This window comes from Bufo gargarizans, chromosome 10 (genome assembly GCF_014858855.1).
Source record: "Bufo gargarizans isolate SCDJY-AF-19 chromosome 10, ASM1485885v1, whole genome shotgun sequence".
NCBI lineage: Eukaryota > Metazoa > Chordata > Amphibia > Anura > Bufonidae > Bufo > Bufo gargarizans.
In genome coordinates, this window is record NC_058089.1 from 99,390,288 (window position 1) to 99,415,814 (window position 25,527).

General features: G+C 46.3%; 1 protein-coding gene across 1 annotated transcript in view; it reads right to left on the reverse strand.

Annotated features, from left to right (window-relative positions):
- Positions 1 to 25,527, reverse strand: part of NUP93 (nucleoporin 93) — a 49,646-nt gene that overhangs the window by 23,795 nt on the left and 324 nt on the right. The window contains exons 2-10 of the mRNA XM_044270265.1: positions 21,057 to 21,248; positions 18,267 to 18,384; positions 13,858 to 13,920; positions 11,684 to 11,812; positions 11,520 to 11,594; positions 9,363 to 9,455; positions 8,988 to 9,127; positions 7,875 to 8,007; positions 7,636 to 7,793 (exon numbers count right to left, since the gene is read on the reverse strand). Coding sequence (XP_044126200.1) covers positions 7,636 to 7,793; positions 7,875 to 8,007; positions 8,988 to 9,127; positions 9,363 to 9,455; positions 11,520 to 11,594; positions 11,684 to 11,812; positions 13,858 to 13,920; positions 18,267 to 18,384; positions 21,057 to 21,235 — 1,088 coding nt within the window. The 5' untranslated portion in view covers positions 21,236 to 21,248. The remainder of the gene's footprint in view (positions 1 to 7,635; positions 7,794 to 7,874; positions 8,008 to 8,987; positions 9,128 to 9,362; positions 9,456 to 11,519; positions 11,595 to 11,683; positions 11,813 to 13,857; positions 13,921 to 18,266; positions 18,385 to 21,056; positions 21,249 to 25,527) is intronic.

Here is a 25,527-nt window from a genome sequence, read left to right on the forward strand (position 1 = left end):
CCTGGACGGACCGGGGAGGAAACACTCCCCCCCACCCCCGCAGACTGGCATCGGTGGTAATCACCAGCCAAGTCATTGGCAGGAAGGACTTCCCCTGAAGAGGGGTCCGCAGCCACCAGAGGAGAGAGGAACGAACCTGGGGGGAAAGGGGAAAATGCCGATCCAGACTCTCCTGGGACTTGTCCCAAGCGGACAGAATGGCCGTCTGAAAGGTGCGGGAGTGGTACTGCGCGTAAGGAATCGCCTCGAAGCAGGACACCATCTGACCCAGGACCCGCATGCTGAACCGGAAAGAAGGACGGCGGTGGGACAGAAGGCTCCGAACCGACCGATGGAGGAGCAGGCGCTTCTCCAACGGAAGACGAACCACCGCTGAATCGGTATCCAGCAGCATCCCCAGAAAGACCAATTGCCGGGAGGGAACCAGAGAGGATTTGGGTAGGTTGATAACCCAACCAAACTGGCGCAAGGTCTGCAGCGAGAGATCCACGCTGGCTGAAGTCAGTGACAGAGAAGGCGCCTTGATCAGGAGATCGTCCAGATATGGAAGCAGAAAAACTCCCCTGGAACGAAGTAAGGCGAGGACCGGGGCCAGGATCTTCGTGAAAACACGAGGGGCCGTCGCCAGCCCGAAGGGAAGGGCAACGAACTGGTAGTGTTCGGACCCCACTGCAAAACGCAGAAAGCACTGATGACACCGTGCGATTGGAATGTGAAGGTAGGCGTCCTGGATGTCGATGGAGGCCAGGAACTCCCCCTGTTCCAGAGAGGCCACCACCGACCTGAGCGACTCCATCCGGAACCGCTGAAGACGAAGGAAGCGGTTCAGTCGTTTCAGATCCAGAATGGGTCGCACCGAACCCTCCTTCTTGGGGACCACAAAAAGGTTCGAATAGAACCCCTTGAACCTGTCTCCCATGGGAACCGGGATGATGACCCCTTTGTCTAGAAGAATCTGAACGGCAGCAAAGAAATCGGCCGCCCCTCGGGAATCCCGGGGAACCCGAGAGCGAAAGAACCGAACTGGGGGAAGGGACGCAAGCTCGAGTTTGTATCCGGAAGACACAACCTCGAGAGCCCAGGCGTCGGAGACGTGCGCCTGCCAGAAGTCCCTGAACAGGAGGAGACGTCCCCCCACCCGGGTGGGTGGGGGCGCACCTTCAGGCGGGGGGCTGCTTGGTCGCGGGAGCGCGAGCAGGTTGAGATTTGCGCCAGGAGGGCTGGGTCCGAAAAAAGGGTTTCTTACGCCTGTCCTGGGCAGGATTAGTGGACGGACCAGAAGCGGAGCGAGGAGCGGAAGCCCTACGAGAAGACCTGAAACGGGGGAACGAGGGACGACCACGAGTGGAGCTCCTAGCTTTGGATTGGGGAAGATGAGTACTCTTCCCCCCCGTGGCTTCCGAGATGATTTCATCCAAACGGGTTCCGAACAAACGAGCACCAGAGAAAGGAAGGCTAGTAAGAGACCGCTTAGACGCGGCGTCCGCCGACCAAACCTTTAACCAAAGCTCTCTCCTAGCCGACACGGCCAGAGCAGATGAACGGGCAATAAGAGCTCCTGCATCCAGGGATGCTTCGCATACAAATTTTCCAGCCTGAACTATAAGTTGAGTCAGGGCACGGAGGTCTTGAATAGGGACGTCAGATTCAAGCTCCAGATCCAGCTGAGATGCCCATTCTGAAACCGCTTTACCCGCCCAAGCGGAAGCAAAGACTGGCCGAAGTGCGGATCCGGAGGCCGAAAAGATACCCTTTGTAAGGGTCTCTACACGGCGGTCTTCAGTGGATTGTAATGAAGAACCATCTGCGACGGGAATAGCCGTGCTCTTGGACAAACGGGCCACAGGGGGGTCGACCTTGGGAGGAGACGCCCAGTTTGTGATGCAATCCGCCGGAAACGGATAACAAACATCCAACTTTTTTGGCGGGGTAAACCGTGCATCAGGACGGGCCCAGGCCTTAGAAACCACTGACGAAAAGTCAGCATGGAGGGGAAAAACCGCCGAAGCCTGTTTCTGGCGAAAGAAGGAAACACTGGTTTTCTCAGGATCCGGAGGATCATCGCGAATTTTAAAGGTATCACGGATACTGTTTATAAGGTGGCCCACAGCGGAAGCCAGCTTTGAAGGCAGCGCCGAATCCATATCCCAATCGGAATCAACCAGCTCCCCTTCAGAGGGCAAATCCTGCAAGGAGGAAGGGCCCGACTGAGAACGCACCCTTGGGGGGGATACCGAGGCATCCGAGGATGACCGGTGATCCACCCTAGGCCGCTTCTGGGATTGGCGGGCTCTAGAGGAATCGCCTGCAGAGAGAGACTCAGACGGGTCGGCCAGGACAGCGGACCCGGAGGGCCCAGCAGGGGAATCATCCGGCTGCGACAAGGGCAACGCATCTGCAAGTCGGCCCACAACGCTAGTGAGACTAACCACAGCCTGGGAGAGGGATCTAGCCCAGTCAGGGGGATCCAAGAGGCCAGGGGGTGACACAACAGATGGCGGACCCTGCGATGGGTCTTTGCAAAGCGAGCAATGCGGATCAGACTGCCCTTGAGGAAAGGGCGCCTTACATGCGGTGCAGGTATGGTACCAAGGTCCCACTGGCACTAAGGGGTCAGACATGTTGGTAGAAGCAAAGAAAAAAACCCGAGTCCAGGCCAGGGGGCTACAGTGAGGAAGGGTCAACAGTCCTACCAGGTCACAGAAGGAAGCTGCAGCAGCAGAAGAGCGGCGGTGTGCAATCAGAGCAACGGTCCGTCCTGCAGTGAGCTCCCAGAAGCACGCCGGCACGAGAGTGGGCGGGACTAAAGAGGCGCGGGAAGAAAGTCGTGCGGCCTCTGAATGAAGATCAAGCCAGCGCTGGCCGGTCCGAAACTCCGCCCCCCGCCGAAAAAATTATCGCGCGCGCGCGATTCAAAACCCGCGCTCCACCATCACAGGACCCCCGAATGGCCCCCGCCGAGCGGAAGCAAGGTAGGAGCCCAAGGAGGAGGGCCGGGAGTCGGCGTCCTGCCATGCAACGGCACAGCGGTCGCATACCCGGCCGCCCCCAAACAAGTCTCCCCCATGAATCATCGCCGCCGCGCCGCTCCAGACAAAGCAGGGCGCCCGGCCGCCGAATCGCGCCTGCAACAAGGCCATCAGTAAAGGGGAGTCAGAGAGGAGCACCGAACCCTCCGGAGAGGGGAGAGAGGGAGGGGGGGAGGGGGAGGGGAGCGGAACGGCTGCACTAGCCACCTCACCTGCGACGTCTTCACCCTCTAGTCCATCCAGCTGGGACGCCCCTTCAGCCACTGGCACAGAGTGACAGTAGCTGGAGAGGGGCTTGCAGGTGGGCGACCCAGTGCTGGCGGGATACAGGGGAGCATGAGCTGCCCTGGTCCTCCTTTTCTTCTGTGGGGGAGGCAGCAGGGCGGATAACCGGCCCTGGTGCAGCTCAACCCCGGGAAAACAGAGAAGTCTACTGCGACTCTGTTGTCCCTGTGGAAAAATCCAAGTGAAAAAAAGTAAAAATAAAAAAATTAAAAACTCTAAGTCTTCACAAGACAACTCTGCAGTGCAGAGAGTGTCTTGCCTCCTTGACACTAAGCAAAAAACTGGAAGTCTCTCTCTCCAGGCTGAGGGTATAGCTGCTGGAGGAGGGGCTTAACAGTCTTTTACTTAGTGTCACGCCTCCTATGGAGATAAGCTATACCCAAGAGTTCCTGTGTCCCCCAAGGAATTGGGCGAGAAAGGAGGTTTTTCCTTTAGCGGTCTTCTCTTCAGGGAACCCCTTTTTTTAATCTGTAGCCTTCTCAAGGATCCTGTCCAGAACAGGACCGAACACATATTCCCCTGAGAAGGCTATAGAACATAACTTCATCTTGGAAGAGATATCTCCCGACCAAGATTTCATCCAAAGTGCCCGTCGGGCCGCATTAGACAAAGCGGCATCCTTGGCTGAGAACCTAATAGTTTCTGCGGAGGCATCCGCCAGAAAACCTGTGGCGGATTTTAGTAGGGGAATAGTATCGAGTATCTGGTCCCTAGAAGTCCTGTTAACTAGATGGTTTTCTAGTTCGTTCAGCCATAGGTACATAGACCTGGCGACTGAAGTAGCGGCTATGTTAGTCCTGACGCTAAACATTGCTGCCTCCCAAGATTTTTTTAACAGACTGTCGGCCTTCCTTTCCATAGTGTCCCTTAACTGACAGGAATCCTCAAATGGAAGTGAGGTTTTTTTTATTAACCTTGGCCACCTGGACGTCAATTCTAGGAACCTCATCAAAGATCTTAGAATCTGACGGGTCAAACACAAGGCGGTTTCTGAATTCTTTGGAAATTCCCAGTTTCTTTTTAGGATGGGCCCATTCATCCATCACCATTTCCTTAATGTTTTCATTTATGGGGAAGACCCTGGAGCGTTTGACCCTCAATCCCCCAAACATCTCCTGAATCGTATGGGGTTGCTGGATATCCTCCACCCCCATGGTATCCCTGACGGCCTTTAAGAGGTCACTCATCTCGCTGGAGCTAAAGAAATATTTCTTAGTGTCCTCAATTATCTCGCCCTCAGATAGGGGATCCTCATCCTCTTTCCTAGGGGATGAGGCGTTGTCCTCTAAGTCCTCTGAGTCAGAAATATCCGCTATTCTGGGTCGTTTAGGGGGGCGAGGCCCTCGGATATCCTCGCGGAGGGCGGTCAGGGAAGACTTAACCTCTTCCTGGATCATGGATCTGAATTCCTGCATAATTGAGGGCTGTTCCTCTCTCACTATTTTAGCGATGCAATCCAAGCAAAGTTTTTTTGTATGGCCCTCAGGAAGCCGGACGGAGCACTGGAGGCATCTGGCGGTCTTCTTTAACTTTTTTAAGGGTAGTTTGGCCTAAAGTGAGAGAGGCAGCCCATTAATTTATGCCAGGCAGGTATAGGAGCGTAACTTAGTGCAGTATACCCGCAGACCCCCAGGGGGAGAGACAGTGAATACACAAGAGTGTGCACACATATGGACCCCCCCTGTATTGTGAAGCTGCCAGCTGCCCAGGTGGGCTACTCACGCAGGGGCGCTCTGAAACGGTCTGCTCCTTCGGCTGTGGGACCTTTTGCTGCGGCTCCTTCTCCCTCTCCTGGTCCGACATGTCTGCGAGCAATCGATGCAGAGAACGCCGCGGGAAGAGAGCTGGGAGCGCTTTATTTGAGAGGCCACGTCTACTTCCGGGTTTCGCCGGTAACCCGGAAGTGACGTCAGACGCGCGCGACTGCAGAGCGTCTTTCCGGTCGGCTCCCCCACAAGGAGGTAGGCGACCTGCGGCAGCTTAGGGCAGGCTTCCCACCCGTAGGGAGCGTGACCCCGGCGTCACCCTGCCAGCTTTGGAATAATCCGCCGGAGAGCAGGGGACGCTTACCTGGATGATGGAGCCCGTAAGGGAGGCCACGAGGACCGCCGATGCGGTCATCCAGGTACCTTTGTGAAAATAAAAAACTAGGTCCCCTTCACCTCCCTGAAGCCAGAGAGGACTTTTTCTCTGCCTGGCCGCTATAGGGGCAGGAACACACTGGTGAATGGTGGTGGGAGGGGTCCTTTTAAACCTATCTCTGTTCCTGCCCCTACAGAGGTCAGGGGTCAATCTCTCTGGGCCGTCATGGTGGTGAAGTGGAAAATACGGTAGTCTCTTTCTAACCACCATCGAGTCAGTGTAACTTTTTTTTTTTGCTATAAAATGGCTGAACAGTGAACTATGGAATTTTAACAAGGTAGCCGGAAAAAAAAAAAGTTTCCTTTTTTTTTTAAATGGCCGTTCATGGGTTAAATATATGCCTATACAGTGGCATATATAGGAGGAAACTGTTGGGGATATATATTAGAAAAGTCATGGGCAATGCAGATTTGATAAGCCCAAGTTTTCATCCGTGAAGCCTGTTGGGTACAATACACAAGTATTGAAGTATTGTGACTGATCCACAGGAAGGGGGGGGGGGGACCCCAAAAAAACCCACAGGTATGGCCTCTTTCAAACTAGCGAAACCGATTGTCAGAATCCGTTCAGGAAAAAACAAATGGTTTTGTACTCCAGTTCAAGCAGTTTTTTTTTCGGATTGTGTGCGTTTTTCACGCGCGTTAAGAATAACAATCTACATCCCCCAGCAACCATCAGTGAAAAAATGTACTGCATCCGGGTGCCTTCAGTTTTTCACAAGAGCCCCATTCGCTTCTATGGAGCCAGGGATGCGTGAAAAATGCACAATACAGAAAAAACTGCCATTTTTCCTGAATGCAGAGATGAGCAGTGATAAACGACGCTCATGTGCACAGACTAGGGCTGCACAATATATCGAAAAAATAATCGAACCGCGATAATCGCCAAATGCGATATGGCAATTTGGCCGACCCGAAAATACTGCGATTATATATGAAGGGGCCCCATGCACATAACTGGCTGTGTGTGTAAAGTATTTTACTACTGTGTGAAACACGCTCTCTCCTATTGATAAAATGGCCAGCCTCTGTACTCCCTTTCACGATGAATGCACTGCAGCGAGCTGGCCGGCGCGTGACTGACGTCACTTAGTAACGCTCCTGCTTCCTGAAGTGGGAGGAGCGTTACTAAGTGACGTCAGTCATGCGTCGGCCGGCCAGCTCGCTGCAGTGCATTCATAGTACTGTAAAAGTGAGTACAGAGGCCGGCCATGTTATCAATAGGAGAGAGCTTGTTTCACACAGTAGTAAAATACTTTACACACAAAGCCAGTTATATGCGTAGTTTAGGACACATGAGGGGACACATAGGGCCATAGGGGGACCAGCAAAAGATGCTATATGTGTGTCATGGCACACATCCCCCCCCACAACAGTGCGTCCTCCACAGATCCCCCACAACAGTGCGTCCTCCACAGATCCCCCACAACAGTGCGTCCTCCACAGATCCCCCACAACAGTGCGTCCTCCACAGATCCCCCACAACAGTGCGTCCTCCACAGATCCCCCACAACAGTGCGTCCTCCACAGATCCCCCACAACAGTGCGTCCTCCACAGATCCCCCACAACAGTGCGTCCTCCACAGATCCCCCACAACAGTGCGTCCTCCACAGATCCCCCACAACAGTGCGTCCTCCACAGATCCCCCACAACAGTGCGTCCTCCACAGATCCCCCATAACTATGTCATACCCAGCCGCGTCACCGGCTCATATGGGAAAATCCAAGCAAATAGACCTCTAGCACAATTCCCTTAAAATATTGCATCGCATATCGTTATCGCAATTTTTAGGGCCCTAATCGCAATCGCACAAAATTCCCATATCGTGCAGCCCTAGCACAGACCCCTTGAGATGAACAGGTCAGCATTTGCTACATACATCGCATCCGAACGGAGAACTCGCTTGTGTGAAAGAGCCCTAACAGATAAAAGTTACAACCTTCTATGTTGTGCTTCAAACCACCATAACGGACTGACTAATAACACTTAGAAGAAAAAAAAAAGGTTGTTTTTTTTTGCCATGGAAAGTATGAAAATGTCCATTATACTTTACATTAACCACTCACTTCAGTACAGAGAAGAGCTCTACACACTTCCATCTCCTTTATAATTCCTTCAGTAGTAATCAATATTAGTATTGAGCAATGATAATATTAAGCAGGGGAGGCAGTGCAGTTACCTGCGGTCATCGCTGTGAACATATTCTTGAAACCAGTTCTTGAATTCCCCCAACTGATGCTGTACTCTGTTCACCACCTGCTGTGCTGCCAAGATATCACCACAGCGCAAGCAGTAGTAGATCAGGGCCCAAACTGGGTAACCTTCCAGTTCACCATCCTGTAAATTTAAAGTGACATAAGCATCATCTCATACACATAACCATTTATAAAGGTACGAGGGTCCTGGCTTTACATTTACCTGTAGTCCAGGAATGGGCGCAGGAAGCCTGATATTCAGGAAGCTCCGTACTATGTGATAAGTCCCAGGAACACCTCCTAGCTGTGCTTGTTGCAGGTTGGCGTATACACTTGTCATTGTGTAGGTTTTATAACTAGAAACAAATATATGGTAGCTAAGAATACAGTACAGACACAAGTCAAAGCGATACTTCCCTTTCAATGTCATTACTGTGAGCTGCTTTAAAGAGTCACTGTACTTTCACACAATTTTATTTTATTTAATAGAGAATGGTGTAAATTTCTAACTCACTTTATTTAAAAAAATAAAATAAAATAAAAATCTACCTGCTTCTACCTGAAAAAACAAAAACTGTAAAGCCATGGCCACTAGGGGTCTCAGTTCCACTTAATTTGCAGTCCACTGACTTGTCAGGCAAGATCCATCCCTGGTAAACAGAGACTCAGAAGACAGCTGAGAGGATGTGGGGCCGTGTCAGAGCTAGCTGACATTTCTAAAGATTATAGGAGTCTCCTGGTAAGTGTGATCTCCCCCTTCTTATCTATTCTGTGAGCTGTGAAGCTGAAAAAAACAGTGGAAAGTAAAAGGAAAGGACATCTCTGTGGTACAATGCTGGCAGATTTCACGGAAGGGAGAAATCAACTGCTTGAGAGAGAAATGCATCTAGCTGTGCAACACGGGATAATATGGCTGAAAAAGACATTACGGAAGCCCAAAAAAGACCTGTTCCTTTACAGTTATGATTGCATAATGGCTGTGCTTTTTTGTACAAACTTTTTTTGAAATCTCAGGTACACTTTAAATCCCATTTAAGACCCCTTGCAGACGAGCGAGTGCGCAGCGAGGCATCCTGCCTGAACTCCCAGCACTGCAGGGGTCACATAGCATTATATTATGTCACCCTTACAGTTCTGGAATGTATTAGAGGACATTGACCTAATACTGTCAGTGTTACCCACTTCATTCCAGAACTGTAAGGGTTACATAGCATCATAAATCAATATCATGCTATGTGACCCCGGCAGGGCTGGAGGTTCAGGCTGGGTGCCTCGCTGCGGACTCGCTCATCTGCAAGTGGCCTAATACCAGCTAGATCGCAGTTTCCAAAGTTACCTCTCTTCCAGGAACCTTAAAGCTTGTCTAACAAAAGCCATTTGCATCTGAACCGAGCAGCGACTTTTCATTGTATCAGAAGCTGGAACTAGCAGAACGTCAGTCATCTGTTTCACCATCGCCCACACATCAGATACATTCTACAGAAAAGACAAAACCAAAAGAGATACAACAATCAGTCATATAGAAGGGGAAATTTTTATATATATATATATATATATATATATATATATATATATATATATATATATATATATATATATATATATATAAAAACACTATGGGAAAAATGAATGCTTGAATACAACGGTTTAATTGTATCTCTGTCATATGGTAAAATCATGAAAAGTGTCACTTCACTGTGTGACTTCCTACCTTATCGTCCAATTTCTCAGCAACAGCAGTGCACAGGTCCACCAGGTTTGGCTTGAGGTTTCCACTCACAACCTTCTCGTTGTACACATATATCTGCAGTGAACAGCAACTTAAACAGGTTATTTATGCATTGTGTGGTTGTGATATGTGTAGTAATAACATTGTGAAATGAAATGCTTGTAAAACAGTATCACAATTGTTGCAGACCTGGAAAAAATAGACATATGATGCAAATGATTGACATACTGATAGCAGGGTCCTGGTGTAGGCACTTTAACCCCATGTACAAACACGGTAAATCAAAAAGACCAGTGACTGTGTATTGAACGTCCCAGCAGACCCTGCACAGCATTCTGTGCACTAATAGGAAAAGGAGCGTTCAACCAATGTTCCCTCCTTTTGCTGCCTCTAGCAGGACCTCCGCAGTACAGACCAGCTGTTCCTTTATACATTTATTCTATAGAGTTGGCTAAAGCAATAAATTACACAGGTCAGAATGCATCTCATTCACTGGGTAACTTCTGAAGTGACTGTGGCTGTTTTCACATCTGTGACGTGGTTTCAGTCATAAAATGGAAACCACAATGCAGTGCCAAGCTCCTTCACATGATGGACACTAGCTACGACAGAGGTCATTGACTCATAATAGGGTCTGCTGGGTTTTGTCACAAGTATTGCATGCAGCACTAGTAGGGTCCATTCACATGATCGTGTCCGTATTGCGGAACTACAAAACACAGGCACTGGAGGGTGCATCCTGCATTTTCCCCTTCTGCAGGTCTTGCACTACGTCTTATCCAACTTAAAGGGGTTGTCCCAAGATTTAACTTAGTGATCACCCGTATGTGCTTTTACGGCAGTCACTAAGGGGCCTTAGCTGGGCCACCTTTTTTTACGACGGCCCAGTCTAAGCGCTGCACAGGTCCCTCGTCCAGCAGGGGCCTGGCTCTCACCTGAGAGCCGCAGTCCTGCTCTAATAACCTGGACCGGCAGGAGTGCCGATCCGGGCGGTTTAACACTTTACATGCCGTGGGCAATGGCGCCCGCCGCATGTAAAGTGCTGACAGATGGAGCGGACTTCCTCTGTCTCCCATCGGCACCCTGAAAATGCGATCGTGGGTTGCTGATGTGTGTGAAGGCTGGCTGCAGTCTCATGTAGTCTCCAGATCCGCCCTGAGTAATTTCCAGCAGGCTGTGCCTCTCTGGCGCAGCCTGCTGGTCAATGTCAGAATAGCATTACCATTAAAATGCAATGCATTACAGTTAGTACATTGTTTTTTTAAAAGTTATCAAAATACTGTCTGTTATAGTCCCCTCGTGGGACTATTAAGTGGTAAAAAAAAATAATTACATTTTAAAAATTCCATTAAAAAAAACTACTTTTTTTCCCATTGAAAGTACGCTTTACAATGAAAAAAGTTTAAAAAAAAAATAATCTCCCGCATATGTTTGGTATTGCCACGTCTAACAACCAAGACTACATGAATATCGCGCAAATTATCCCCTACGGTGAATGCCGTAAAAGAAAAAAAAACATTTTTATTGCAAAAAAAAGTAGTAAAACGCAAAAAATAAAAATAAAAAAAAAATATATGTATTTGGTATCACTAATCGTACGGACCCAGAGAAGATATGTTATTTATACCGAAAAACGGTAAGAAAGTTGTGTACCCCAAAATGGCACCATTAAAAACTACAACTTTTCCCACAAAAAACAAGCCCTTATACAGCTATATAGACGGAAAAAATAAAAAACGTATAGCTCTTGGAAGGCGACGATGAAAAAGGCTAGGTCAGTAAGGCCAAAAACAGGCTGGTCACTAAGGGGTTAAACTTATCACCTTTCCCGATGATAGGATGACAAGTGTTCGGTAAGGGTTTGACCATTGGGACTCCACTGATCACCAGAACGGGGCTTGTGCATCTAGCAGTATGAGCGAAGCAGCAGTCGAGCATCTTTGCTTCCTCTCTATGGAACTGCCAAAGAGAAGAGTACAGCGTCCATCTCAGGCCCACAGCTTAGAATGGTCTGGCAGTGTGCATGATTGGCCGCTGATCCATCCACATAAGAGACACAGTACCCCCGTTCTTATGATTAGTCGGGGTCCCAGCGGTCGGATCGCACCAATGGCATCAACAGCTTTTCTTCTGACTCACCTGTCGAGCATATGCCATTTCCACATTATCAAGAGAACTGCGGCCCGGAGCTCCAAGATCACTGATGTAACTTGTCTGCCACAGAAGCAAATTACAAAATATTAAAAAAACAGAAGTCATCAAAACCTAAAACATGCAACAAAGACTAGCAGCATATTTCATACCTCTGCCTCCTGCGAGAAGCCCAAATCATCTTCCCCAGAGGCAAGTAAAGTGTGAAGGATTCGCTGCTTCACTTGTTCCCACTCAACAAGCATTGACTCCCTATGGTATTCTTCTGCCATAGCAAATGTCTGCAGAACAAATACATTCATTCCTAAAAAATGCTGCAAGTTGTGAAGCTTTAGTATCAAAGGTGAAGCCGTCTGGACTGCTGTCATACAAGGCATATTAAAGTCTTTTGATCCAGATCTGCATCCGTATGACATCATTCCAGCTACCATATCAAGGCTATTGGAGTGGTCATATTAGGCTACTTTCACATTAGCGTTTTTTGATGGATCTGTCATGGATCTGCAAAAACGCTTCCGTTACCATAATACAGCCGCATGCATCAGTCATGAACGGATCCGGTTGTATTAGGTCTTCTAAAGCAATGACTGATCCATCATGACCACCATTGAAAGTCAATGGGGGACGGATCCGTTTTCTATTGTATCAGAGAAAACGGATCCGTACTGGCACACAATGTAAGTCAATGTCTTGCTCCGCACAACACGGCGGACAGAAAAACGCTGCAGGCAGTGTTTTGGTGTCCGCCTCCAGAGAGGAATGGTGACTGAACTGCGGCAAACTGATGCATTCTGAGCGGATCCTTTTCCATTCAGAATGCACTAGGGCAAAACTGATTCATTTTGGACCGCTTGGAGAGCCCTGAATGGATCTAACAAACGGAAAGCCAAAATGCTAGTGTGAAAGTAGACTTAGTCTAAAACAATTGTTCGACAGAGGATTTAACACTGAACAATTGTTTTAGCTACCTGATGACAGACGGTCATTGTCTGTATTAAAAAAAAAGGTCATGTTTAAAATTTTTGTCCGATATTTGCTAGTCCACAAAGGATCCGTGAACCAATGTTACCTGTGTCGAGCGTATAGACTGAATACAAGTCTTTAGTATCTGCGACAAGTTACAATGAAACATCATTAATCCTTCACCTGGAGTCATTAAACATTTATCACCAGCTTGAATGACTACAACACCCAACATAAACTAAAAATGTGTATGGCTTCATGGGCAGAATGATCGGTCAAGAGACCAATCGTTTCTCCCACAGTTCTACCATTAACCTACAGTATGTATATCTAATGTGTGGGACATCATTATTCTGTATGTATCCATTTAATATTCTATGTACATTGTAAAGAAATTGCAAAAACATGTAAAAAATGCTATTATATATGGTTTTCCTTTTATTCTTATATACATTAAGGGGGTTGTCTCACTTCAGCAAGTGATGTTTATCATGTGGAGAAAGTCCAGCAGCAGTGGTCATGCTTGCACACTAAGAAAAACTGCTGTCCGGGACCATGGGAGTTCACATAGGCTGGCGCTTTTTCCTATACTGTGCAATCATGGCCACCACTGCTGGATTGTAGGATGGTCGTAACCATGGAAATGAGCAGTGTATAATGCGATGGAAAAATGAATCCAGCCAGCAAAGGAGGCAATATGGATAATAACAAGTGTCTTCTATTAAAGAGGACCTTTCACCTCTCCTGACATGCCCCTTTTAATAACGTCATACATTCTCCATATAATAACAATTCTAGAGAATCTATCCTTATGTCTGTATGTTGTGCCATTCCTTAATTATTTCAACTATAAAGATATAAATGAATTGCGAGCAGTCTGCAGTAAGGGTACAAAGGGGTGGTAACAAGCTGGGGGGGTGCACCTGCCCAGTCTGAAAATAGCAGAACTGATTGGATAAAGTGAGACTGTGCACGGACACACCCCCAACTGGTTACCACCCCCCTATACCCTTACTGCAGACTGCTAGCCAATCACTTATAACTTCTAGTAGAAATAGAGGAATGGCACAACACAGAGCCATAAGAATAGAGGCTCCAGAATTGTTATTACACGGGGAATGCATGAAGCTATTAAAACAGACCTGTCAGGACAGGTGACAGGTCCTCTTTAAGTTTCTCTACATGATAAATGCCCTTTACTGAAGTGAGACACCCCCTTTAAGGCTTAACGCACAAGCTACTGTAAAAGATCTAGTGATTAAATGAGAGTCTTGTATGTGATCTACGTCATGGCTATTGGTAACTTACAAATGATACTATTCAATTTAAAAAAAGGTGTTCCTGTGTTTTTGCAGTCACTCACCCTTCTTCTTGACTCATCAATAGCAGACAGAAGAGCATTATCCTTCTCATTTTTCAAAAAACCCTACAAATAAGATTAACAGCAAGTCAGTGTTAAGTTAATTTTTTTTTTTTACTAGACAACAGACTGTATCCTGCAGGTTACTGGCAGATACCAGCTACAGTCCCAATCCATACATCACAGCACTTCTGTATATATATATTCTTCACAAAAATTATTCTAAATGCAAAGCTTCAGGTTAAGGCTACTTTCACACTGGCGTTTTGGCTTTCAGTTTGTGAGATCCGTTCAGGGCTCTCACAAAACGGATCAGTCTGCGTTCTAAATCGAAAAGGATCCGCTCAGCATGCATCAGTTCAGTCTCCATTCCGCTTTGGAGACTGACACCAAAACGCTGGTGTCCGTCTGATGAAACTGAGCCAAACGGATCCATCCTGGCACACAATGTGGGGACGGATACGTTTTCACTGACACAATCTGGCACAATAGAAAATGGATCCGTCCTCCATTGACTTTCAATGGTGTTCAAGATGGATCCGTCTTGGCAATGTTAAAGATAATACAAACGGATCCGTTCTGAACGGATGCAGACGGTTGTATTATCTGAACGGATCCGTCTGTGCAGATCCATGACGGATCCGCAGCAAGCGCGAGTGTGGAAGTAGCCTTAGACAACAACTATTGGCAATTAAATGTATGCCTAAAGCCTCATGCAGACGCCCGTGGAACACGGTCCGTCAGATACCGGACTGGCATTGCAGGAGCGCACGGCATCATAGCAACGAATGACGCCATGCGCTCCTGCAATGCCAGTCCGGTATCCCACAGACCGTGTTCCACGGATGTCTGTATGAGGCTTTACGGAGGTGGAACAGACCGGGAGTGTTGCAGATCAAAGCCTTGAATAAAAAAAAATTACATTGCCATGAAAAAAACATCACATTCTTATTAGATCATAAATTAGCAAAAAGAGGTTTCAACGGGGGGGGGGGGGGGGGGGTGTTTCGGTTCGCGGATATTGTGGACCCCTTCACTAGGGTCCTCCTGCCGTTTACTACCCTGCAGGCCAAATATGATCTCCCCCCCTCCACCAACTTCTTTTATATCCAGATTAGACACTTTGCCCAGTCCATCTTTTCGGGGGTCACGGTTTCCCTTCCGACCCCCTTTGAGCGCCTATGCAGGGAAGGGGTACATGCGAAAGGTTTAATTTCTGAGATTTACGCCATATTGCTGACTCCCTTCCCTGATCGGGTCCAAAGGCATTCCTACCTGGTGCGGTGGGAGGAGTATCTGGGGAGGGCCCTGCCGGACTCACTCTGGCACCTTATATGGAGGAGGGCAGCGAAATCATCTATGTCGGTACTTCATAAGGAGAACCAATATAAAATCCTAATGTACTGGTATCACACTCCTGACCTCCTCCATAGAATGAATCCAGTAGTCCCGGGTGATTGTTGGAGATGTGGCTTACATAGGGATACATTGCCTCACTATTTTGGGGATTGTCCCAAGATAGGATCTTACTGGACTGAAGTAGGTCGCCCTCCTGAGCGATGTTTTTGGAATTGAAATCCGACCGGAACCTGTGTCCTTCCTGCCTAATGTGGTCCCCAAACAAGTTAAAAAACATGCACTCAAGCTGCTGCTACTGATACTAACAGCAGCTCGTCGTCTAGTCTCTCGAGCCTGGAAAACCCCCGAACCACCACGGGTCTCTGATTTGTATGCCACAGTGATGGAGGTCCAAACAATGGAGTACTCCACTGCTATGTTTCAGGACAAAATGGCTCTCTAATGCCATATGGGATACTTACTGGTCCACTAGGCAACCTTGAAGATCTCTGGTGAAAGGATCGTTCCCTCCCCACCCGCCCCTCTTTTTTTTTGTCTCTGTCCATGTCATTTGTCATGTCTGTTGCCTATTTGTTGGGTTGGGCATTATTGGTTGAGAAACTGTGGGCCTTAGGGTCCTTATGGCTATCTCGTTTCTGCCTGATGTTTCTTTGTTTAAGATATATTGCACAGCAGTTCTTCCTCGGGCTGGTTACAGATAGACGCAGTCTCCGTTAGTTTAATTCAATGTTTTTTTTTTCTTGTTTGATCTTTAATGCTTCAGCACTGAATATTATCAAATGTTACATATGTCCAACTAATATGTACGAGATATATTTTGTGTATTATCCTTTCCTTATACTTTTGTGTACTATGCTATTGTGAAAGTGTATTCACGTCTGTTTTATACTATAATAAACATACAATTATAAATAAATAAAAATAATTAGCAAAAAGCTACTCTAAATTCAAATACACTGCAGCGCTGTATTGAATTTGACCCCTTAAAGACTGACAACTGATATATGTTCCTGCATAAAGGTTATATCCATCATGGTCGCTGCCTAAGGTCTCTATGAAATTGGGGCATAAGTGCAGCTGTAACATATGGCTGGGCTAGCGCCAAAACTGGCGGGACCTGAACTAGCTCTGATCCCATCAGCCTAACCTCTTAGCTGTCGACAGAGGAAGGGGGCTCCCAAGGCTGCCATAAGTATCAGAGGCATGACCTAATAGGTTGCCTGTCAGCGTCAAGCTGTAATGTTATAGAAGCATTATACAAGCAATTAAAGGATCCCCGATTAAAGTCTAAAGCAATCAAAGGATCCCCGATTTTGTCTACTACAGGGACAAAAGAAAGGCAAATTATACTCAAAACTTAAAGGGGTTATCCAGCATCTACAACAGCCCCCCTATGTGCCGGGGCCCTCCGTGGGAATATACTTGCCCCACTCTCCGTGCCGCTCCTGGTCCCCGCACCGCTGTTTCTCCCTGCACACAGATGAAAACATCCGGTGTCTGAGGGGGATCAGCCAATGTCAGGCAGGGATGGGGACAAGCCTCTCTAGCATCACCCGCAGTGCTAGGGAGGCTCGTCCCCGTCCGCCATGCACATGGGGGGGGCGGGGGGAGCTGTTGTAGATACCGGATAACCACTTTAAAAAAAAAAAAGTTCCACCTACAAAAAAAATAAACCAGTTTTGAATAAAACCACTTTTTAAACGGTTCTCCATTTAAAATATACATATTTGGTACTTGCACAACTTGGAGAATAATTACTATTATTTCTTATTTCTATTGCACAACGTATTGCTTTTCTTTTTCTATTCCCCACTGCCTTCCCAAAAAATTATAAAAATGAGTCAAATTATATGCACCCTAAATGGTACCAATAAAACCTACAGTACGGCAGTGGTAGAGAAAAAAAAAAAGCCCCCATACAGCTATATCGACTAGGAATCGACCGATTATCAGTTTTACCGATATTATCGGCCGATATTCAGGATTTTGACCGTTATCGGTATCGGCATGTATTTTTCCGATATTCCGATAACGTATTGGGAACACAGATCGCGCTGCTGACAGCGCTCTCCTGTGTTCCCTCAGCAGCACAGGGGAGAAGGAAGCAGCGTTTCCCTCCCCCTGTGCTGCTCCTGCCGCCAATGAGGGGAAGGAGGACAAGAGGAGGGGCTGTGGCCACTGCGCCACCAATGAAGAGAAATCTCTCATTAATTCATATACAGGAGGCGGGAGCTGGCTGCAGAATTACATAGTCGGCTCCCGACCTCTATTAACGGTAGCTGCGATCCTCGGTAGTTAACCCCTCAGGTGCCACGGATCGCAGCTACCGCTCATAGAGGTCGGGAGCCGGCTATGTGATTCTGCAGCCAGCTCCCGCCTCCTGTGTATGAATTAATGAGAGATTTCTCTTCATTGGTGGCGCAGTGCGCCCCCCCAAGCATTAAAGGGACACTGACAGGCCCAATAACCATAATTAGCTGTACATATCCATGCACAGGTCTTCTAATGTGCATTTAAAACATATAAGTATCCCCCCTGTCCACATTATGAATACTGCAAACTCGTGTTTTATACCCTGAAGTAATCCCTGTTCTTTCTGCCCAAGGGGCGGGGTTTCAGCTTCTCTTGTGCCCAGAGAAGCTGAAACCTATCAGGGTGAATAGGACAAGGGTTCTAGTCCCTAAGGGGGTTGAAAGTTAATTAAAAAAATAAAATAAAATAAAAACCACACCAAAATATTAAGTATAAATGAAAAAGAAAGATTTACACAAAAAAACCTACACGTTAACAATAAACATTAATTTTCAGCAGATTTGTGTAGGAATTTATTTTTCTTCAAAAATGAAAATTCCCAGAATATCTGTATAAATTATCGGCTATCAGCCTGAAAGTTCACAAATTATCGGCCCTAAAAAATCAATATCGGTCGATCCCTAATATCGACACTGCCATTAAGTGACAAACAGGCCCGGTCAGCCTGGTTATTAAGGGGTTAACGACTGTCCGCCGATGAGATGCCCCATATTCACAGTATTAGCTTTGTAAGTACTCACCTGTATATCCGTGTCCTTTACCGGCTCAAGAGGTTCAAACGTTGTGGCTGCGCTCAGACTCTCCAGTCTCTGAGATATGTGAGATATGTCCAATCCTTTGGAGCCCAGCAACACAGACCTAGAGAGAGGACAAGAAGCTCAGGTTACAGTACCATCTTCCAAAAAAATAAAAAAATCGTAGTCTAAAAAGTGACAAAAGTCCTAATAGTAAAATTTATGGAATCCGATAGATTAAACATCTCTATTTCTCTGCATAAATTCAGAGGTAAATGAAGACAGTACTGCTCCACAGGAGTCTGTTCGTGCCATAGAGGCTTTCTACAACCCTTAGGTCAGGGGTGGGCAACCTGCGGCACTCCAGCTGTTGTGAAACTACAATGTCCAGCATGCTCCATATACAGACGTGGACAAAATTGTTGGTACCCTTTGGTCAATGAAAGAAAAAGTCACAATGGTCACAGAAATAACTTTAATCTGACAAAAGTAATAATAAATTAAAATTCTATAAATGTTAACCAATGAAAGTCAGACATTGTTTTTCAACCATGCTTCAACAGAATTATGTAAAAAAATAAACTCATGAAACAGGCATGGACAAAAATGATGGTACCCCTAACTTAATATTTTGTTGCGCAACCTTTTGAGGCAATCACTGCAATCAAACGCTTCCTGTAACTGTCAATGAGACATCTGCACCTCTCAGCAGGTATTTTGGCCCACTCCTCATGAGCAAACTGCTCCAGTTGTGTCCGGTTTGAAGGGTGCCTTTTCCAGACTGCATGTTTCAGCTCCTTCCAAAGATGCTCAATAGGATTGAGGTCAGGGCTCATAGAAGGCCACTTTAGAATAGTCCAATTTTTTCCTCTTAGCCATTCTTGGGTGTTTTTAGCGGTGTGTTTTGGGTCATTGTCCTGTTGCAAGACCCATGACCTGCGACTGAGACCAAGCTTTCTGACACTGGCTAGTACATTTCTCTCTAGAATTCCTTGATAGTCTTGAGATTTCATTGTACCCTGCACAGATTCAAGACACCCTGTGCCAGACGCAGCAAAGCAGCCCCAGAACATAACAGAGCCTCCTCCATGTTTCACAGTAGGGACAGTGTTCTTTTCTTGATATGCTTCATTTTTTCGTCTGTGAACATACAGCTGATGTGCCTTGGCAAAAACTTCGATTTTTGTCTCATCTGTCCACAGGACATTCTCCCAGAAGCTTTGTGGCTTGTCAACATGTAGTTTGGCATATTCCAGTCTTGCTTTTTTATGATTCGTTTTCAACAATGGTGTCCTCCTTGGTCGTCTCCCATGTAGTCCACTTTGGCTCAAACAACGACGGATGGTGCGATCTGACACTGATGTTCCTTGAGCATGAAGTTCACCTTGAATCTCTTTAGAAGTCTTTCTAGGCTCTTTTGTTACCATTCGGATTATCCGTCTCTTAGATTTGTCATCAATTTTCCTCCTGCGGCCACGTCCAGGGAGGTTGGCTACAGTCCCATGGATCTTAAACTTATGAATAATATGTGCAACTGTACTCACAGGAACATCTAGTTGCTTGGAGATGGTCTTATAGCCTTTACCTTTAACATGCTTGTCTATAATTTTCTTTCTGATCTCTTGAGACAGCTCTTTCCTTTGCTTCCTCTGGTCCATGTCGAGTGTGGTACACACCATATCACCAAACAACACAGTGATTACCTGGAGCCATATATATAGGCCCAATGGCTGATTACAAGGTTGTAGACACCTGTGATGCTAATTAGTGGACACACCTTGAATTAACATGTCCCTTTGGTCACATTATGTTCTGTGTTTTCTAGGGGTACCATCATTTTTGTCCATGCCTGTTTCATGAGTTTATTTTTTTACATAATTCTGTTGAAGCATGGTTGAAAAACAATGTCTGACTTTCATTGGTTAACATTTATAGAATTTTAATTTATTATTACTTTTGTCAGATTAAAGTTATTTCTGTGACCATTGTGACTTTTTCTTTCATTGACCAAAGGGTACCAACAATTTTGTCCACGTCTGTATGTCTGAAAGAGTTCTGAGAAGAGCAGAGCAAGTATGCATGTTGGGAGTTGTGCCGCAGGTTGCCCACCTCTGTTGGTTGTATAGAGTCACAATAAGGCATCTTTCACATTGGCGTCTGCAGCCCGTTGCTGTATTGTGGCCCGTCTGTGGGGCAGCAGCAGTGGATCTCGGACCCATTCCGCAAAAAGATAGGACATGTTCTATCTTTTTGCCGCACGGAAGTACGGGACGAAACCCCACGGAAGCACTCCGTAGTGCTTTCATTCCGCATCTCCGGACCCATTCAAGTGAATGGGTCAGCATCCGTGATGCGGAATGCCCACGGAACGGCACCCGTGTATTGCGGATCTGCAAATGTGCTACGCAATACGGCAACGGGGCACACACGCCAGGGTTTCTCAGAACTGGAGGACAAGGACACTCGCTTGTGATGCTTCATTTTCTGAAACAATAACCCGTTTTAGACGTTTGTTTGGCTAAGTCCACATCTGCGGTACTGTATTCTTGTAGTCTGTTCCACAGAGGGATTGGTGGGGCCCAGCTATGCCAGATACAATAATCCTCTATCAGAATACAGTACCGTAGATGTGAACCTAGCCTTAATTGGCCAGTTTCAGAAAATAAAACAGGGGTTGTCCAGCCTCTTTTAAGTGACGGCCTATATCCTGCATAGGGCACTTAAAAAAGGCTGGACGACCCCTTTAAGGTCCATGGTTTATACATTATACACTTTTTATTTAAAATCAGTCCTTACGCTTTAACATTGGCTGACTCTTGAGAGGTGCGGGTCATGGTCCTAGAGCGCAGCCTCTCTCCAGCCTGCTGGATCTCCTGAAGATTTCTTTCCACATGAGGCAACTCTGTTACTCCCTCTGTCTCCGCAGCCAACTGCTCTGCTTGCTGCAGCAGCTCTCCAAACCCCTCGATGTCCATCTTAGGGGCCTGACTTGTAATAATATAAGGTATAAAGTTAGTATTTTCAAAAGTAAAAAAAAAATACTGAGAATGTACTTACTGTTACACCCCTTACTAAGACTATCAAAGATGAAGATGGCCGGAGATAAGAAGCGTATAATATGATGGAAAAATAAATCAAGCCAGCAAAAGAGGCAATATGGACAGTGACAATATATTAGTAAGTGCCTTGTATTAACTTCCTAAGGACCCTGGGATTTTCAATTTTTGCGTTTTTTACTCCCCGCCCTCCCATTGTCCTAACTTTTTTTTATTTTTCCATTCACATAGCTTTTTGAGGGCTTATTTTTTGCAGGACAAGTTGTACTTTCTAATGGCGCCATTTACGGTTGCATACCATGTAGTAGGGAGCTGGGGGAAAATTCCAAATGGGGTAGAATTGGGAAAAAAACACAATTCTGATAAAGGTTTTCATTATTATCTTTTTTTTTTTTTTACACTGTACACTATGCGGTAAAATTGACATGTTATCTTCATTTTTCAGGTCAGTACGGTTCCAACGATACCACACTTGTATAATTTTTCTTGCATTTTAATACTGAAAAAAAAATTAAAACCTTGGAGGAACTTTTTTTTTTCATAACCATATTCTGACCCCTATCACTTTTGTACGGGGCTGTGTGAGGGCTAATTTTTTTGCGGGACGATCTGTTCTTTTCAGTGGTTTCAATTTTAAGTGCGTGCGACTTTTTGATCACTTTTTATAAAAAAATTATTGGGTAGTTGAAGTGACAAAAAATTGCTAATTAGCCGTTTTTGATTTTTTTTCCCCGCTACGCCATTTGCCATTACATTAATATTGTTATATTTTAATAGTATGGGCATTTTTGCACACGGTGATGCCCATAATGTTTATTTTTTTTTATTGCTTAAGTATTTTTATTTTAAGGAAAGAGGGTGATTTAAACTTTTTTTTTTAAGTCACCTTGGGTGACAATAACTGGCAATCATTCGATTGCCCATAGTATTCAGTGATGGCTAAATAGCCATCATTGAAGACTTCATTTGCACTATAATCAATACAAGGCTGCCACCTAGTGGCCTGTATTGATATATACATCTAATTGACTCTGAAGCCGGCTTGAGGCTTCGGTCAATTAGATCGCGGTAAGAGGTCCCCCGATCTCAGCCGGGTAATGCTGTTACCGGACCAGAAGCGCGTGACTTCCGATTTGCGCAGATGTGGTCACATTTGACCACGGCATCTGAAAGGTAAGATGTATGCGATCAGCCTTATGGCTGATCGCATACACGTGCCGCAGAGACCCTGCGAGCGGGCGCCGTGATTAGGGATCGAATCCATGATGTAGCTGTAACCCTTAGGCCCCCTGCACACGATCAGGATTGCGTGCGGATTTTCCGCGCGGATTTGCGATGCAGATTTTTTCCGCGCGGATTTTGACCTGCGGTGCAAATTTTAAAATCCGCGACATGTCAATTAATTTTTTTTTTCCTGACCGGATTTTCTTCACTCACTTAGTGAAATCCGCATGCGGAAAACGTGCACCAAATCTGCATCAATTAATGCGGATTGACCGCACAGATTTGCCTGTGAACACCTGCGGATTTCAGTGCGGAGAATACGCACTGAAATCCGCAGGTGTTCACAGGCAAATCTGTGCGGTCAATCCGCATTAATTGATGCGGATTTGGTGCGGATTTTCCGCGTGCGGATTTCACTAAGTGAATGAAGAAAATCCGGTCAGGAAAAAAAAAATTAATTGACATGTCGCGGATTTTAAAATCCGCACCGCAGGTCAAAATCCGCGAGGAAAAAATCTGCATCGTGTGCATTGAGAATTTCAAATTCTCATAGAATACAATGTACATGACCTACGGTGCGGAGTATCCGCACGCAATCCTGATCGTGTGCATGGGGCCTAAGGGGTTAAAAGATATCTGTCAGCAGGTTTGTACCTATGACCTGTTGGCAGCTGAAGTCATCTGTGTTGGTCCCGTGTTTATATGTGCCCGCATTGCTGAAAAAAATGATGTTTTACTATATGCAAATTAGCCTCTAGGAGCAACGGGGGCGTTACCGTTACACTTAGAGGCTCTTCTCTCTCTGCTAGAAGTGCACTTAGAGTTTGGGAAGGACACAATGGGTTATATACCTAACTGCCATGAAACAATTACAATGTAAGGGTACTTTCACACTTGCGTTATTCTTTTCCGGCACTGAGTTCCGTCCTAGGGGCTCAATACTGGAAAAGAACTGATCAGTTTTATCCCCATGCATTCTGAATGGAGAGCAATCCGTTCAGGATGCATCAGGATGTCTTCAGTTCAGTCACTAAACAGCGTTTTGGACGGACAAAATACCGCAGCATGCTGCGGTATTATCTCCGTCCAAAATTCCGGAACACTTGCCGGAATGCTGGATCCGGCATTAATTTCCATTGAAATGTATTAGTGCCGTATCAGGCATTAAAATTACCGCATGGACGATACGCTATTCTGGTCTGCGCATGCGCAGATCTTTAAAAATGTGAAAAAAAATTGAATCGTATGACAAACGGAGAGACGGATCCGTTCTTGCAATGCATTTGTGAGACGGATCCGGCGACGGAACTGCCTGCCGGATCAGATTGGTGGGGTGGGGCTGGACCCTGCAGCTGCCAGAACTATCACTGAGAAGAGAGCTGAAAGTACAGCTACGCTCACAGTGTGGCGGATGTGCCAGGTTACTGCAGTTCAGCTTGGATTCAAGTGAAGCTTTGCTTCCGGCCACATTGTCAGGGATAGTTCCACTGCTTGCAGCTGATCTGTGGGGGTGTCAGACGCCCACAAATCTGATGGTCTACCCTGAGGATAGGTTATAACTAGCGTTGAGCGAACCTGCCTTTTGACAGGAATTACGTAATGGATTCCGTTTTCACGGAATCCATAACGTAATTCAATGCCGGCATGCCACAACATAATACAGGTGTATGGCCAGCTCCGAGGGTTCCGTTCTGCTAGCCTTACAACGTTATTATGCGGCATGCCGGCGTTAAATTACGCGAGAACGGAATCCATTACATAATTCACTTAAACCCCGAACCTGCCAAAAGGCAAGTTCGCTAAACGCTAGTTATAAATATTGTTTGTCCGGAAAACCCAGCGAATCCAGAAGGCCCTGATTTATCAAACTAGTTATTTATCAAACTTATTATTTTTTTGTAGTAAATTGTGACTTTTCTGTCGGTTTACTTCTAAGGCGCATTTATCAATAGTCAGTGACAAGCCATAGTTATCTTTTGCTTCAGAAATCCAGCGGTTTGTGGGCGCTGCTGTGGAATACGTTGCTTTTTTTGGCCTTATTTATCATAACGGAGCGTCTCAAAAATGTTTCTCCACTCCTGACCTGCCGTGTCTGTGGCCGGTGAAGATAAATCACCTTTACACGAATGTGAAGACAAATTAAAATTGTCCCCTGTCGATAAATCATGGCCAAAGACTCCAGATCACTATTTTTTATTTTGGTACAGCCCTGCATTCTCCTGCTGTCAGGTTTTAAAGCTGGGCTGAAGTACATGCGCAGTCCTCTCCATTGTCCTGACTCTGGATTCAGTGCAGCTTTGAGCGCTGACAGCGGGGGAACCGCCTCGGAAGCAGAGTTCGGTTGAAAGTTTTGTCGTGTTTTTCCACTTTAAAAATCAACTACTGAAAAAGTTATTCAACAAAGTCACGCGTCACTTTGTCCATCACTGATATCGGCTCGTCGGAGCCCATACATTCTAATACTGTACGGAGACGGATCTCCGTATAGTATTAATCCAAAGTTTTGTACAAAGCGACTTCGGATGCAGGATCTGACGCTCGCTTCGCTCATCACTAGTTGGGATAAAAAGAGTTTTCCCGTGACCACCACGCACAGGTTAGCAGATAGGTGGGATCCCATGTTTCCCGATTTGAATGGAATGATGGGCACGTAGTCAACTCTCTAGGTCCTCCGGACATGGTGGAGCTGCTGTACAGGACATACACTCCATCCCCACAGATGGGCCAGAGACGTCCAGCCGGAGAGAACGGAAAGGTGTTCCTGTAACTCCCACAGACTTGAATGGAGAGAGCGGCCCACATGCACCGTCACCTCTCCGCCACGCATTAGAGGGGGTCCCAGAGGTAGGACGCCCACCTGGCACATATTTATGGCTAGGACAGAAATATCTATGGTGAGAAATGGAGCCTGCAGTCAACCATAGCATAAGGAAAGGGGAGCAGCAGAGCAACCAATCAGAATGCTGCTTTTTTTTCCCACAGTGCCT